Here is a 16,339-nt window from a genome sequence, read left to right on the forward strand (position 1 = left end):
AACTATGTTCTTAATAAGATACTGAACATTTTACTAATTTTTTATTATTTTTATGTATATTTTTGACAATTTTATTAAAGTATTGTCACGGGTGGGACAAAAAAAGGACATGGAGCTTGAGATAAGTTTGATTTATGGAAAAACTTTGTGAGTTGGGAGGTGAATCAATTATAAACTCAGCATATCTGTTTAAATCAATGTTTATTGGTTACAACTATGCAATCAGAAATTTAGGTTAAGAAATTTAATGATACAAAATTAAGGAAAAAATGCTGTCACGGGTGGGACAATGAAATGTCACGGGTGGGACGCGTCTGGCATACACTTGATTTAAAATACAATTAAGGTTGTTAAAAATGGAATAATTACAAAAAACCTTTTGCTATTACTATACTTACTATCTACCATAGCCTACAAAGTATAATGTTGTATTTACTAAAATTAAAATCTATTAAAAAAAAATATTTTATTCTAGTCCATCTCTGAGCCAATCAACCACTTTCAAACACATCTACATTTTCAGTAAATTCATAAAAAATGTTCCTTCTGACTCGTTTAACATTAGGTTGGGGTAAGATACTAAGAATATGTTCAAACTGCACATACGATATGTCTTTTTCATCAACTTTCCAGAATTGTTAACTGCTCGCATACACATCCCCTTGACTTCTCCATCATCTTCAACATTACTTTGGCATATTGCAGCATATCTATATTTAGTAGGCCTGGTTCTTTGTCTTTTTGTAGTTGTTTCAAATTCAACTAAAACATATGTCCCAATAGTCACTCCATCAACGAAAGGCTTCACTCCAACCACCGGCACATCTGTTTCATTTGTACAACTTGCTACACCATCTTGTTTTTCTGTCTCACTATCAGAATCTCTGTAAACATCAGAAACTTTTAACTTGGAACAGTTCTGTGAAGACTACGTGGGTGGACTTTTGAAAAGAAGGTCCATAAACTAAACTTCTTTTGTCTTTAGCTTTAAAAAATGGTTGGACTGCACGTTTGGAATCTTCCTCACCAAAGTCCAGCGCTCATCTAGCATCGCCATATTTGCACTGATATCAGTAGGTGTTAAAAGGACAAACTTCATATTTTTGAAAGCTTTAGCTTGTAATCGCTTTACAAAGAAGTGCTTCTTAAATTTACTAAATTGATTTTGTAGCTCATTGACAGCTTCTTCTATGGTTCCTTTGGCTTCAAAAACCTTAGGCCGGCTAGAACAGTCATCTTTCCATTGCTTCCAGAAAATCTCAGACGACATGTTTAAGTCTTCATCAATTAGGGTGTGCAAATTAAGTACACACTTTTTGCATTCACCATTCATGCATTTTCCATTTTCCAAATCACAACAAGGAAGGCTCAAAAAATCAGAATGTGTGGAAGGGGAAAAAATGTATTTCCTACTTATGGCTTCAATTAGGAAATTGAAATTAGCGTGGTATTTGCAAACGCAAACATTGTGTGGCATTTGAGAAGCTAAGTCAATATTTTTAGGCCTCAGTTCATAAAATTTTGATTTGCTGATTTCAACTCTTGGGTTATCAATCTTAAATAAGGCATAGGCCTCTTGGACTGTCATATTCATATGCCGCTTTTGGATTTTGATTCTTTTTCCACTTGTTAGATCTTTAATAGATTTGACATCCTTAATTTCTGGTGCCTGCCTGATAATATCATCTGAATTATAAAACTCATGGACCTTTGAGATATTATCTTGTGTAATAATAGAACTTTTGGTGTTCTGTTTAGGGCTTTTATCAAATAGTGTTTTTGGCGCTTGAGGTGAACTCTCATACACAAGCTTTCGTAACACGGCTATTCTTTTCCGTGGACTTAATGGCAACACTCTTTTAACTTTGGTAACAGCCTTTCCAAGAGATTGTGGACATTTAAATGACCCAATCTCTGGAATAGTAGTGTCGCCAATTGGCCTAGATTCTTTTTCTTTTACCTTTTGTCTGTACTTTCTTTTGCGCTCAGTTTCTTTCCGTCTGTATTCCATAAGTGATTTTGCAGACAAATTCTTTACCAACTTCATCTTTTCTCGCCTCTTCTTATCTCTGATCCTCTCCTTTTCTCTGAAGCTTTCACATTTGTTTTTATCTTGTTTTAGTTTTTCACGCAGCTTTCTCATACGTTCTGCAGATGTAGTCTTTCCCATTTTGTGTATTGATTCAAAGGTTATATTATCTGTATTACTGTATGTATTCACATTAGGGTAAAGTAACGGTAACTGCCTTTATGTTCCAGAAGGAACAGCTACTATTGGTTCATTCAAGCAGCTGCATTTGGCTCCTTAGTCTTATTGGTTTCCACCAAAAGGCAGCTTTGTGATTGCTTGAGATTGTTCCCTCCAAAATGTATCCCTTTCTAGCTAGTTCCCCTCTCCTCAGTCCCTCAGCCTTGTTTGCCAGAATAAAGAATTGTTACATGAGGAATCTGTCTCCTGTCTGCAGAGAGCTGAAATCACTTGCTGAAATCACCAACTCAAGCTACAACAGTTAGCAACCTAATAAAACAAGTTGAAAACTGTCACGGGTGGGACAGAAAAATAATTATTAAAATTTCATGTTTACATTAATTAACTGCATTTTTATTGATAGGTGTGTTATACTCTAATACATACTCCCACAATAAAACAAACATAGCCTATAAATTAGTTTTATCACAAAATAAACTTTTGTACCTTTTGCTGTCACGGGTGGGACACTGAAACAGCATCCCATTCAATAAAAAAAATAGAAATAACTTACCCAATTAATATTTTTCAAGTCCAATGTGTAGACAAAGTTCTTCACTTTAATAATATACCAACAATGACAACCAAAATTTTTGTTTATCTTTAAAAAATAATGCCAACCTAAATGAACAAAATTAAGCTACACAATCAGAAAAGTGATACTGAAACTTCAAGTTCAAATTTCTCATGAAAAAAATAATTTCAAATTCTTTTTTTCTTTGGAATATTGAACTTTAATATGTTTAGTTAATGAAACTATAAATAAAATAAGTATATTTTAAAAATAATTTTTTTCTTATCAGGCTCATTTTTCATGGAATGGCCCATTTCCTCCTCCACGCAAAACGCCCCATAGACACATAAGGCTAGTATGTTAGGGAGGACAATATGGAGGGGGAAAACAAAATATTCATTCTCCCCCAAGCATGTAGTCCATATACATCACACAGGGCTCATACTGAAGGCAGCCCTGTTTAGGGAAGTTTTTAATCTGTGACTCTTTATTGTATTTTGATCTTTGCTGGAAGCCGCCCAGAGTGGCTGGGGAGACCCAGCCGGATGGGCAGGGTGCAAATAATAATAATAATAATAATAATAATAATAATAATAATAATAATAATAATTTACTGAATTGGGAGGGGGGGCAGAGAGAAACAAGAGCTGAGTTCCGCTACATATATTTCTGGGGGCCAAAGGACAATTGGGGAATATAACCACTAATCTTCCCTAGGCAATTCTGTCTGCCACATGGCAAGCAGTGCAACTCCCTGGGCCTACTTTCCTGAGGTTTATCTAGCATCATTATTTAGCCTCAGTCATATGCTGAAGCCACACCTTTTTACCCTAGCTCAGAATCACGTTTTGTGACCCACTTAAAAACTGTCAAGTTACCTGATGACTTTGGTTGGCTTACTTTGCTTTAAAAGGTATTGTTTTGTTGTAATCTACACTGGGACATAATCTAACCAACAGCAGAATAAGAAGAATCCTGCAGGATCAGGCCCATGGCCCATCTAGTCCAGCATCCTGTTCTCAGAGTAGCCAAGCAGTTGCGCCAATGGGAGGCCCACTCTGCTCACACACGGTTCCCAGGAACTGATATTCAGATGCATGATGCCTCTTTTGATGGGAGGCACAACAACTCCCTCTTGGAAAGCAGAGAGGGATTCTAGTAAAACCTCACATACGGTAAATTCAACCAACGGAACTCTCCTGTGTGCATAAATGTGCTCTTCTCCTTAAAGAGGGCGCAGCCAAAGCAGAAGCAATACCATGCATGACCCAGACAAGGGTACCTGGAAACAGATTGCTGTTGGGTCTTGGGAAGACAGACACGAACCTGCACTCCAAGGCTACTATTAGGCACCTCTGGCACCAAAACATTTTTCTCCCCTCTCATTCCCTCTACTCACCAAGAGAGTGGAAGTTGACGTGCGGCCAGCAGAAGTTGATGAGGAGAGGCTGTTCTGAGGGGTGGGTAACGTGCTGTGGGGAGAGAGGGAAGGGAATGCCGGTCAACCCACAGCCAAATGGCTGGCAATGCCCTGTGCCTGACCTTTTCCATTTAACTTGACCTTTACAGAGGCCTTGGCGCTATTCCACTGGTATTTTTTATTTTTTTAAAAAATCAATTAAATTTATATGCCGCCCTTCATCCAAAGATCTGGGGGCAGTTTACTTCATTTCTGTAGCTTGTTTTTAAATCAAATCGACAGAAAAATGGAATAGAACTGAACACACGCCAGGCAATGCAATGGTTGTTCTCTTAGGTGCAAAATACAGATCCTCAACTTTACTGCAAAAGGAGGTTGCTAGCCCTCATGACTGAGCTTTAGAAAGCTGCCTTAGGCAGAGTCCGGCCGTTGGGCCCGAGGCCTATCAAATTCCAGGGGTGGGGAACAGAAGATATTCATCTCCTCACCCCCACCCCCGACATTTGCCATGGCACCAGGTGACTAAACTTCAAAGGAAAGCACACTATTTGGGGGGGGGCGGGGATTGGGGTCAGTTCTGAGGCCACCCTGCTGCTACCTGCTGTGTTGCGTGGTGGCCGTGCTGGGGAGCTCCTCCGTGTGGTTCAGGCTACTGAGCACTGAAGAGTGCTGGGGGGCCGTGGTAAGCAAGGATGCTGCAGACAGTGTGTCGTTGAGAGGGGTCGCGATGCTGGGGGCAGAGGGGGAGTCCGATTTCACAGCGGGGCCTGCGGAACCTGGAAGAAAAAAAGGAGAGAAAACAGAGTTAAGGGGCAGATCACCCAAGCAAGACTTCTTCCCTCACTTCCCCTTGCAAAATTTGAAGCAGCATAGAAAGCAACGTTAAAAGGGCAAAACGCCAAGATACGATACATGTAAAGTCCAGCCCAGCGCCCTGTTCTCAAAGGCGCCAACCGGATGTCTGCTAGGGGGCGCCTGCAAGCAGGAGCAGTGTGCAGCAGGTTCGCCAACACTGCTTGCTGCACTAATTCTTTGCGAGCGCAGCTCTCGTTTCTTCCCCCTCCCCGACCACAGGCATGCTGGAGCGGCACTGACCTTCGGCTGTCTGCGTGGTCTGCAGCTGCGTGGGCGGCACCGAGCTGAAGCCGTTCTAAGAAGAGAAAGAGAGAGGGGAAGAGGAGTCAGCTGCCGTCTGTACAGACATTAGGTGCACAGATCAAGAACCTAAGAAGAATAATCTCTCCAGAAGAAAACGCTCTCAAAAGTAGTTTTTGGACATTACCTTCCTTAGTACAAACCGAAATTTCAGAAAGATTAGAAACACTTAGAAACAGATTAACTGGAGAGGACGAATGTAAGGATGCCAGAGAGGAGGTTCTAGCAGAGGACAAGACTCCCTCCAAAAAGGTTCCCATGGTGGAAGAGTTTCCTTCCCAGGCACACAACTTGACAGTCTGTCGCCCTCACAACTTCCAGGTAACGGTAGAGATGAATCTGCCTTCAACTACGAAAGCGCAATGTACAGGAGAGGGTAGCAGATTGCCCCATAAAAGGGAATCCACCCCCATGGTGACCTCACTGGGCTCCTGGACTAAAATGAGATCCGCCCACCCCAGCCAAGTACCCTGCTCTCAGACACCTCCTTACTTTAAAAGACTAGGACCCGTTATACAGTGGTGCCTCAACTTATGAAGGTGCCTTCGTAACGGATTAAATTCGTAAGTCGAAAAATTCGTAAGTCGAAAAACGCCATTGGAAACACGAGTTCCCATAGGAATGCACTGAAAACGGAAAAATTCATAAGTCGAAGCAACCCTATTAAAAAATTCGTAAGTCGAAAAATCCCTATCTAAAACCGTCGGGTTTTTTTTTCCGGATGTCGAGACATTCGTAAGTTGAAAAATTACCCCCATTCGTAAGTTGAAAAATTCGGTTGTCGAGTCGTTCGTAAGTCGAGGTACCACTGTACGTTTCTAGTAGTGATGCTCAACATAGACAGTGGTCAAGCTATGAAGTCACTGGATGCTTTGAATGCGAGACCCAACAGCAGCCCCTATTCCCCATATTCTTTCTAGGCCAGGGGTGGAGAAGCTGCAGCCCTCCAGATGTTGCTTGGACTACAACTCCCATCATCCTTGACTGTCAATCCTGATGGGAGTTGTAGCCCCAGCAACGTCTGGGAGGACTGCAGTTTTCTGTCAGCCGTGGACTGGGCTTTCCTCCTTCCCCTGAAGGAGAGCCCTTCTGGTCCAGCATCCTCTTGCCAACAAACGTCAGCCAGATGCCCCTGAGAAGACAGAACGCGGGAGTCGCTGTCATGTTGTTAATAAGGCCCCATCTTAACAGAGCACATGGTCTTCTAATGCAACACATAAGTCAATCAATCCCATTCTCTGATGGGGACATGCCAATCCCAAGAAGGATGGGGACATGCGACCCACACCCGCTCAACACTAGGCACTCAGGAACAAAGCTTACCTTGGCCTGGGTCAAGTCTTTTTGGGGCGAGGAGGAAATGGAGTTTGGGTACCGCCGGGTCTGAGTGGATCTCTGCTCGTACAGTGGTCCCTGAGCGCTGTTCTGGGAGGTATATGTTGCTGTAGGCATGGTGCCGCTCTGGTAACCCGGCTCCTGGCTCTTATTGGACGAAATCGTGGACAGAGACTCACTGCAGGTGAAGAAGGGTCAGGAGATTTAAGCATGCAAACTGCCAATGGGCTCCTGCCCATGGCTTGCAAGAGGTGGCTTCTACCTAACTAAGCCTCCTAGAGCATGGGTCGGCAAACAAAGGCCCAGGGGCCAGATCCGGCCCAATTACCTTCTGGATCCAGCCCGCGGACGGTCTGGGAATCGCAGCGTGGATTGGTGTGGGGATTCTGATCATTCGGGCTGCGCCATTCCCCCCCCCCACACCGCCACGGTGCCTCCTCGCTCCCTCCTCCTGGCTTCTCCCCGCCCTGCCTAGAGGAGGAAGGGGGCTGGGCTTTGTTGAGCCACGGTTGGCTGAGCACCATTTTAAGCAGCCCCTCTCCAGAGCCAGCCTTTTCGCGCTGCTCATCGTCCCTCCGCCCCTGCTGCTCACAAGGCACAAGTAAGCAGCAACCGGGGCTCATCCGGTGCTGTGGAGAAGGTAGGGGGAGTCGGTGGGGTTTTTTTCTTCTTCTTCAAAATATAGTCTGGCCCCCCACAAGGTTTGAGTGACAGTGGACTGGCCCCCTGTTGGAAAGGTTTGCTGACCCCATGTCCTAGAGCAAAACATACACCAGGAGGCTTAGTTTGGTCAGAATCGAGTTCACACTGCCAGAGTTAACACTAAACACATTGCTCCTGGTAAATGAGCCACCACAGATGCTAGAGGGCCATGAAAATGTGTGTCCTGGGTTTTTTAGACTCATCTACCCATGTACCCATCTATTGTGGACGCAGGTGGCGCTGTGGTCTAAACCACTGAGCCTAGGGCTTGCTGATCAGGAGGTCGGCGGTTTGAATCCCCACGACAGAGTGAGCTCCTGTTGCTCAATCCCTGCTCCTGCCAACCTAGCAGTTCGAAAGCACGTCAAAGTGCAAGTAGATAAATAGGTACTGCTCCGGTGGGAAGGCAGACGGTGTTTCTGTGTGTTGCTCTGGTTTGCCACAAATGGCTTAGTCATGCTGGCCACATGACCCAGAAGCTGTACACCAGCTCCCTCGGCCAGCAAAGCAAGATGAGCGCCGCAACCCCAGAGTTGTCCGCGACTGAACCTAACGGTCAGGGGTCCCTTTACCTTTACCTACGTACTATCTGAAACCAAAGGGGTTCATTGGTTGCCAGATGTGAAATTTACTGGCACTATTTTCAGCTCTCTTACCCCACTAAAAGGGTCTTTTTGCAGCCCAACACAGATACGCCACTGAGGACTGTGCCTGGGACCTTCTGCTTGCGAAGCTGTCTCCCGCTGAAGCGAAGACCCTTCCCCCAAATACAGTGGCAACAGGCTCATCTCACCTTGCAGTACTCGTGTACAGGCTGCTCGGAGGCTGGCTGACGGAGGCGCTTGTCACGGGGGCAGAGTCATACTCCGAGAGGACAGGCTCTGAACCGAACTGCAACGCCCCGAACTGCAAGTTGAGCCCTGAGATATCCGCAGAGCCGGGCATCTCCACTGCCAGAGCGGGAATCTGAGGAAGGAGGGGTGGCCTGGTGAGCTGCCGCGGCGGCACATAGAACCTGAAAGCGGCGTTCCCGCTCTCAAACTGGCAAACCCTTAAGAGCGGTGACTGCCAAAGCTATAGTATATACAGTATATCAAGGAAAAAACTACCATAGCTGACAAGTTCTCCTTTTTTTTAAGGGAAATTCCCTTATGCTGAATAGGCTTCCTCACAAGAAAAGGGAAAACTTGGCAGCTATGAAAACTACCCCATTTTCCCACGGATATATTAGGGCTTTCATTCAATTGCATCCTCCTAATCTAATCATATTGAGTCACCCTGAGATACACGGGGATAGGGTGGTAAACACATCTAATCAATAAAATAACAAATAATCTAATGATTTTCACCACTGCCCATTTTTCTCCTTCCTTTCAAAGATGGCAGATGGTGCATTTCCCCCACCCGTCAGACGCGAGGTCTTGAACAACAGAATCACGGAGCTGGAAGGGACCCCGAGAGTCATCTAGTCCAATCCCCTACAATGTAGGAAATTTAAAATTAAGAGTCTCATGCAGATGCTGGGGATTGAATTGGAGACCTTGTACACACAAAGCAGCTGCTCTACAACTGAGATTCCACCCTTCCCCAGTACAATATATTTGAGTCATCATCATCATCATCATTTATTTATTCCCCAGCTACCCTGGGCGGCTCCCAACAGAATATTAAAAACATAATGAAACATCAAACATTAAAAACTAAACAGGGCTGTCTTCAGATGTCTTATAAAAGTCAGGTAGTTGTTTATTTCCTTGACATCTGACGGGAGGGCATTCCACAGGGCAGGTGCCACTACCGACAAGGCCCTCTGCCTGGTTCCCTGTAGCTTCGCTTCTCACAGTGCGGGAACCGCCAGAAGGCGCTTGAAGCTAGACCTCAGTGTCTGGGCTGAATGATGGAGTGGAGATGCTCCTTCAGGTACACTGGGCCAAAGCCATCTACAGATTCAGACCCCTGGGTCCACCCAGCTAATTAGAATAGCCTCTGACACTCCACTCCTGAGCTATGGGCCCCTTCCCGCTCACCTGCCAAGTTCATTGGGCCCTTTGTGGGGCTGCCTCAAGCCTAAGCCCCACGCCGTGCAGGATGGGAAATTCCTGTGTACCTTTGATGTCAAGGACGCTTTCTTCTTCTGCTGCTTCATCTTCTGCTGGGCTGGCTGGGGGCTGGAGGACTGGTTGTCTGAGGAGCCCGGAGACATCTGGGGGACGGGGTTGGTTTTGCTGGCCAGGGGGGACGAGGGAGGCGGCGGGGCTGTGACGGACGATGTCACCACAGGCTGCTTATCCTGCAGGAACACTTCCATCATGGCAGAGGTGGGCGGGAAGGCCTGGCGCTTGGCAAACGGGCTGTGCACAGCGGATTCCGACGGGTTCTTCAAATCTGCATGCCGGAGAGGGAAGGAGGGTGGTCAAGCCCCAGACAGGCAACTCCTAGTTCCTCCTCCTTACAACGCACCTGTGTATTAACCTATGACCTTTGCCCCACCCACACCAACCTCTGGCTGCACCTATTATTAGCACGTGGCCCCAGATGGTTCCCTATGAGGGCATGCAGCCCCCAGGCTGAAAAGTTTCCCCAACCCTGGTTTTAGAAGCAGCGGGATTTGGAATATAAACCTTGTTTGTTTGATCACCACAGGCGGCCAGTCAGCTATCACAGATGCAGGACTGAATTTGCCGATGACGCCAAGACTTGCTGTAGCATACGCTGTCCCCCCTTTATAGCTATGAGGGAGCCAGAAAGGGTCTACTGGTATGCAACCCACCTTAAGGCAGGAGGGATGTGTGGATTTAAATCAGGATTTAAAAATCAGTGAGAAAATAAAGCTCTGCGTCAATGGTACAAATCTGACCACTAAACCCATGTTGATTTAGGGTTGGGGTTAGGGTTCAGAATTTGGGGGCATCCGGCGTAGCCTTGCCAGGCTGTAACAGTGAATTGCGCATTCCAACACTCTCGCCATTCGCAAGGCCCCTCCAGCCTCCACTGTCCGCCTTACCGTACTGCACGAGAGACGAGTGGCTCGTGGTGCTGCTGTCCCAGGACGTGGTCGCGCTGCTGCTCCCGGATGGCTGAGGATGCTGAGCTGCCAGCTGAGCCAACGCCTGGGCGGTCTTGAACTGCTCCAGGAACTGCGAACCGGTGGTGGTGGTGGCAGCGGAGGCGGCGACTGCGGTGCCTCCGCCACCACTGCCGCTTTTGGCCTCGCCGACGTCACTGAACCCCTTCCCCAGCATGCCGACCTGAAACGGCAGGAAGGGAAGGCCGGCTGAAGCAGGCGGATGGCGACTTTGGCTGGGCAAACACACAGCAGCCACAGATGGGGACCAGGAGTCTGGATTTTTCTAAATACAAGACGTGCACGACTGCGGGGGTTCAGAGGCTTGTCCTTTTCCTTACCATGCCATGGTGCGGGAAGGTGTTCCCCGAACTCGGCTGGGATATAGGAGCCTGCTTGGAATTGCTGAACACCAGCGGCTGGCTGAGGGCAGGCGCCTGCGAGGAATCCAGGTTGGGCGACTCATTCTCCAGAGAAGAAGGGGTCTTTCCTAGCAGCACAGCAAGGTCGATTCTAGGAAGGAGGCAGAAGGTCACCGTGAGCATGGCGTAGGGCGAGTGGCCTGGCCGGCCCACCACTGTTCCTGCACCAAAAGGGATGCCCCTTGCCAGGGCAAAAGCTAACAAAATGAATTTCAATAGGGACAAATGTCAGGTTCTGCACTTAGGCAGGAGGAACCAGCTGCATAAATGTAAGATGGGGGACACCTGAGTTTCCACAAACTGAGCAGCAAAATAAGCCAATGCTATTCTGGGGTGCATCAACAAAAGCAGGCTTCCTCAACCTCAGCCCTCCAGATGTTTTGAGACTACAATTCCCATCATCCCTGACCACTGGTCCTGCTAGCTAAGAATCATGGGAGTTGTAGGCCAAAAACATCTGGAGGGCCAAGGTTGAGGAAGCATAAACAAAAGTATAGTGTGCAAATCGGGTGGGGGGTAATATTCTGCCTTGGTCTATTCTGCCTTGGTCAGACCACACTTGGGGCTCTGTGTTCAGTTCTGGACACCAGAGTTTAAGAAGGATGTTGACACGCCGGAAGGTGTGCAGAGGAGGGCAACTGAGATGACGAAGGGCCTGGAAATCAAGCCTCATGAGGAACAGTTGATGGAACTGGGTATGTTTAGCCCAGGCAAGAGGAGACCGAGGAGATATGATAGCTATCTCTTTAAATATCTCAAGGGCTGTCACATGCAAGATGGAGCAACCTTGTTTTCTCCTGCTCCAGAGGGTAGGACCCGAAGCAATGGATTCAGGTTGCAAGAAAGGAGATTCCAACTAAACATCAGGAAGAACTTTCCGATGGTAAGAACTGATCAACAGTGGAATGGGCTCTCCTCTCGGGTGGTGGCGGAGTCTCCTTCCTTGGAGGTTTTTAGGAGAGGTTGGGTGGCCACCTGTCCAGTATAATCTAGCTGAGATCCCTGCATTGATGACCCTCAGGGTCCCTCCCAATTCTACAATTCTATCTGATTTGCTTGTGCACAGAGGCGAACGTGGACAGATCAAGGAATGTGAATTTTTCTCCCTCGGCGAAAGATGAGCACCGCAACCCCAGAGTCGGTCACGACTGGACCTAATGGTCAGGGGTCCCTTTACCTTTACCTTAGCTTTTACTCATGCACCCCTTTAAAGAAAAAGCTTTATCAGAGCTCAAGGACACATTCCAGCCAGACAAAAAACTCCCAAGAAGAGTGCAAAGCAGGACTGTTTGTGAGGAATGTGCCTCTATGTTGCGCAATCTTTGGGGTGGGGTGGGGTGGGGGTGGTGAAAGAGTCCCAAAGGCCAGATGGAGAGGACTCAAGAATTGCATTGGTACGAGGCACCGCAACCATCAGTAGGAGTCATTTGGGGCAAGAACACCCAGAACAGTGCATGGGGCGGTGAGAAAAGCAGTGAAATTCTTCCGTCTGGCAAGCAGAACTGCTTCCGCTGATGGAAGGATCATAAATAGCCTCTTGAATTCTTCCCAGGGTGGCCTGACACAACCCTGCCTGACCTCTGGTCATACTGGCCAGGGCTGAAGTGAGTTGGAGAGTCCAGCAACATCTGGAAGACCACAGGCCTGTCCCCCACATCCTGGATAGGAGAATTGTTGTTTGCTTTATTCCCCTGCTTTGTGCCCCCAGCCCCGCCGCCCAAAAAGAAACTCATTTCTAAACTGAAACCCAGCTATTGTGGCAGGCGCAAATGGACCACCTCTGTCCAGCCGTGATGGTCACGTTTTCCGCAGGCAGAGGCACAGAGGAGACGTTGGAGGCAGTGAAGATCTTGGTCTCTGAAAGCTGGGGAAGGAAAGGAGAGGCAGGAAGTTAGGGTACTCCCAAGCTAGAGAAGGCAAAGCGCACACAGAAAGGGAAGCTACGCAAGAGCTGGGGTGTACCTACATCTTCATTCCAGTCCTCGGTCCCCCATTCCTCCGTTGCCGTCCTCCACGCACCTGGCAAAGAACAAAACAGAGGGAGTTTGGTACAAGCGGATCCTCGGTGCTTCCCGGAAAAAGCCAAAGGGGGTAGCTTTGAAGAAGCATTGCAAGCAGGTTGGTGCCCCTCGCCCAGACAAGACACAAGCTTGGGGTGGGGTGGAGAGGAGAGGAGGAAAAATATGGGCACACCACGCAAGCTCCCCCACCCACTGAACACCAAAGCAAAGAGGCTGGACCTTGGAATCACTGTGGGGGAAAGAGATGTCTTCCTTGACCCTGTCCTGAAAGCGGTGATGGACAGCCCTACTGATAATTCTACATGCCCCCTGCCCAGTTCCACTGCTCTCTTGCAATCAAATGTGGCATCTCTCTGCCCTGTCCATTCCTCCTCCTGCCACTGCCCCTCCCCAAAGTACTGCAAAAGCCCAATTTTTTCAGAAGATCGCCGTCACCAGGTTAGGATCCATGCAAAATCCATTTTGCATAGATCCTAACCTGGTGAAGGGAAGGTTTCGTTTGTGCATACGTGTGTGTTCGTACAGATTTATTTATTCAGGCAATTTATAAACTGCTTAATTACAACAGTCTCTAAGCAGTGCATAAATAACTCAATACTATATGATGCTCGGGCATCCTGCAAGAGACTCGCTGAGGTGTCTCCCCCTGCAAAAATTTGCTTTCAACCCTATGAAAGCGAGGGCGGGTCTTTTACCGTCTCAAAGAGGAAGGTTGGGTAAATGGTTAAGAAAAAGCTGCTTTTTCTTCCCTGCTCCTTGAAATCTTCATTTATTGACTGTGGGCATTTAAAAACATGCATACACTCTGCTGGCTCCTGAAGGTGTGTTTTGTTTTTTTAAAAACCCATAGTGCCATTAGCCAAAAGTGCAAGGGGAAAGACATGAAGACTTGAAACTGGGAGTGGGGGTGGGGAACCCTGCAAGGCACTACAGTTGGGAGTTGAGAGACCTTGGATCAGTCCCACACTTTCTCTCTCTCGGTCTAATCCAGGTGCGTAACCTCCAGGGGCCTCCGAACTCCCATCAGCTCCAGGCAGCATGGTCAAGGGCCAGAGATGATGCAAGCTGTGAGTCCTGCCTCCCACCTCCCCAATCTGCTCTTGAGTTTCTCCCAACTCCCCCCCCCAAAAAAAAAGTAGAATGAGGGGGCGTGCCAGGAGAAATTCTGCTGGGCAAGCTCGAGCGGGTTTACTCGCACAAGACCTTCGCTAGATTCAACACCCTGTCAGCATTCGCCAAATCTGCAGAAGTCTGCACACACTTGGTCCCTGGGTGGCTAGCAAACCAAACTTGTGTAGCAGGACTGCCTCCCCTCTGTAGTCCATTTCCCCATCCTGCACCCGCAAGTCAGGCTATCGATGAGTTTTTAAGAAAGGGATTAACTCAGGATCTCTTCATGGTCAAGGCGCAACTAACCTGTCTTCAGTGATCCCAAGTCTGCACTCTTGCTTAAGAACATAAGAAATGGCCTCACAGAATCAGACCAAGGCCTTGCCCAACTTTCTCCACAAGAAATATCAGCCGCCTGCCAGCAACTGGCCAGCAACCCACCAGGAGATTGTAAGAACCCACCAGTGTTAACTATCCACCAGTTGGAGCTGCAAACAAACCATTTGTAGATCTTGAGGCCATTAGGAAGGAAGGCGTTGCAGCAGAAATTGCCTCCCCATTGGCTCCTCAACAGGCCAATTAGATGGAACATCTGTGTTTAGAGGCAGTGTATCTGTGAATGCCAGATACTGGGGGACTGTCACCTACAGTCCCACTTGTGAGAGCCCACCAGAGGCACCTAGCTGGTCCCCGTCCCCCCAAAAAACAGGAATATAGATGGACTCCTTGGTCTGAACTGACAAGGCCATTCTGAGCTTATGTCCCAAGGATGCTTGGCCTTCGAATCATAATGCAAGAGCTTTAAAGAACCACAACAGGGGAGCCACAGCCAGTGAAGGGTGCAATCAAAACAGCCAGGAAAGCAAACTCATCCCCCCCCCACCAAACAAAGAAAAACACACACATGAAAGCCCAAACCCCGCCTCCCCTTAAAAACAAAGCGGTGTGGGGAATGCGGTGTGGGGTGGGGTGTCAGTGTTAGTAAAAGCACAGGCAAGAACGTACACATATTCATTAAATGAAACCAAACCAAGATGGAGAGAGATGGAGGAGGGCAGGGGTTGTGGAGTGGGAGGAACAAGACAATGACATATCCACAGATATATTCCAACTTATAAATAAAGAGATCCCGGGCAATTAGTGCACCTGGATTTCTCGTACCAGGAGCAGTGTCAAATTTTCGGGGATAATTTGACCCCTCACCCCTAATGTAATCAACTCCTGAAAAGAAACAGAAAAAAAGAAAAAGGAAAAAAAGAAACGGGGTAAAAACAGTGAAAATGGTTTTGTATTGTAAGAAATGAGAAAAGCGAGGCGATTCTGCCGCTGCTGCCGCCACCCCCTTCCCCACCCCAATACTACTCTGCTGCCCACCATACCTGTGGATATTGTTAAAATTAAATAAAACTATACTTAATACTACAAACTAATCATGGGAGTATGAAATGAGGAGTGTGTTCTGTAAACACTGTGGACAAGTAAACCCTCCTTGGGGGCCAGTGAAAAGGGTCATCCGCTTCCACAGACAACTTTTAACAGTCCCCCTTTCTTAGCTCAGGACACACAAAGAACGGCGGGATCTACTTTCAAGAGAAAAGTTAAGACACTGCAGTTCTCTCCCCGCTTCTACATTTCTACTGCACATCCAGGTTAGCAGGATGTGCTTTTTGTCCAAGCAGGGAGACAGTGTTGTCTCCTTCTATGGAGGAAGGCCAGAGCTCAGAGGCAGGGAGCATTTGCTTTGCATGCAGAAGTTCCCAGGTTCAATCCCCAAGGGCATTTCCAGATAGGACTGGCACAAAGGCCCCCCTTTGCCTGAAACCCTGGGGAGGTGCCTGCCGGTCAGTGTTGACCGTACTGAGCTAGATGGACCAGGATATCCCAAGCTTGGGTCTCCCAACTGTTTTTGGACTACAATTCCCATCATCCCTGACCACTGATCCTGCTAGCTAGGGATGATGGGAGTTAACAGTCCAAAAAACAGCTGGAGACCCAAGTTTGGGGAACGCTGGTCTTCTAAGCCATTACAAGGCAGCTTCCTGCATCCAACACTTCAGTTTCCTGAAGTTATGCTGTTGCTGAAGGAGATGAAAAGTGTGTGCAATGGAGCGGTGGGTGGAGATTATTTCTCTTCCCTCTCAAAAGCTTTGGGAAACCTTCATTAAAATCATAGGATGGCGGACCCAACTCACCCCTGCCCAGTGTATGTTAACCACCACACCCTAAAGACCAGGGGTAGCTGATGGAATGCACTTAGATGATGCTGGGTCTCCCAGCTCCCATCAGCCCTGGCCAATGTGGCCAAAGCTCAGGGGAGCTGGGAGCTGGGAGTCCGGCAGTTTGCAGGG

The 16,339-nt window shown here is 47.6% G+C and overlaps 1 protein-coding gene across 12 annotated transcripts in view; it reads right to left on the minus strand.

Annotated features, from left to right (window-relative positions):
• The window catches only part of UBAP2L (ubiquitin associated protein 2 like), a 45,771-nt gene that overhangs the window by 12,124 nt on the left and 17,308 nt on the right, over positions 1-16,339 (minus strand). For 10 of the 12 annotated variants that reach the window (XR_009556924.1, XM_035097752.2, XM_035097750.2 and 7 more), the window contains 11 exons: positions 15,138-15,212; positions 12,827-12,879; positions 12,639-12,724; positions 10,780-10,951; positions 10,379-10,622; positions 9,482-9,759; positions 8,168-8,340; positions 6,661-6,850; positions 5,278-5,332; positions 4,781-4,958; positions 4,162-4,234 (listed from right to left, as the gene is read on the minus strand). Coding sequence is in view for 11 of the 12 variants with exons in the window: in XM_035097752.2 (XP_034953643.2) it covers positions 4,162-4,234; positions 4,781-4,958; positions 5,278-5,332; positions 6,661-6,850; positions 8,168-8,340; positions 9,482-9,759; positions 10,379-10,622; positions 10,780-10,951; positions 12,639-12,724; positions 12,827-12,879; positions 15,138-15,212 (1,577 nt within the window). In the remaining variant the exon portion in view is untranslated. The remainder of the gene's footprint in view (positions 1-4,161; positions 4,235-4,780; positions 4,959-5,277; positions 5,333-6,660; positions 6,851-8,167; positions 8,341-9,481; positions 9,760-10,378; positions 10,623-10,779; positions 10,952-12,638; positions 12,725-12,826; positions 12,880-15,137; positions 15,213-16,339) is intronic. The other 2 variants (XM_035097751.2, XM_060269712.1) reach the window with 1 other exon arrangement.

The sequence above is a fragment of the Zootoca vivipara genome, chromosome 17 (genome assembly GCF_963506605.1).
Source record: "Zootoca vivipara chromosome 17, rZooViv1.1, whole genome shotgun sequence".
NCBI lineage: Eukaryota > Metazoa > Chordata > Lepidosauria > Squamata > Lacertidae > Zootoca > Zootoca vivipara.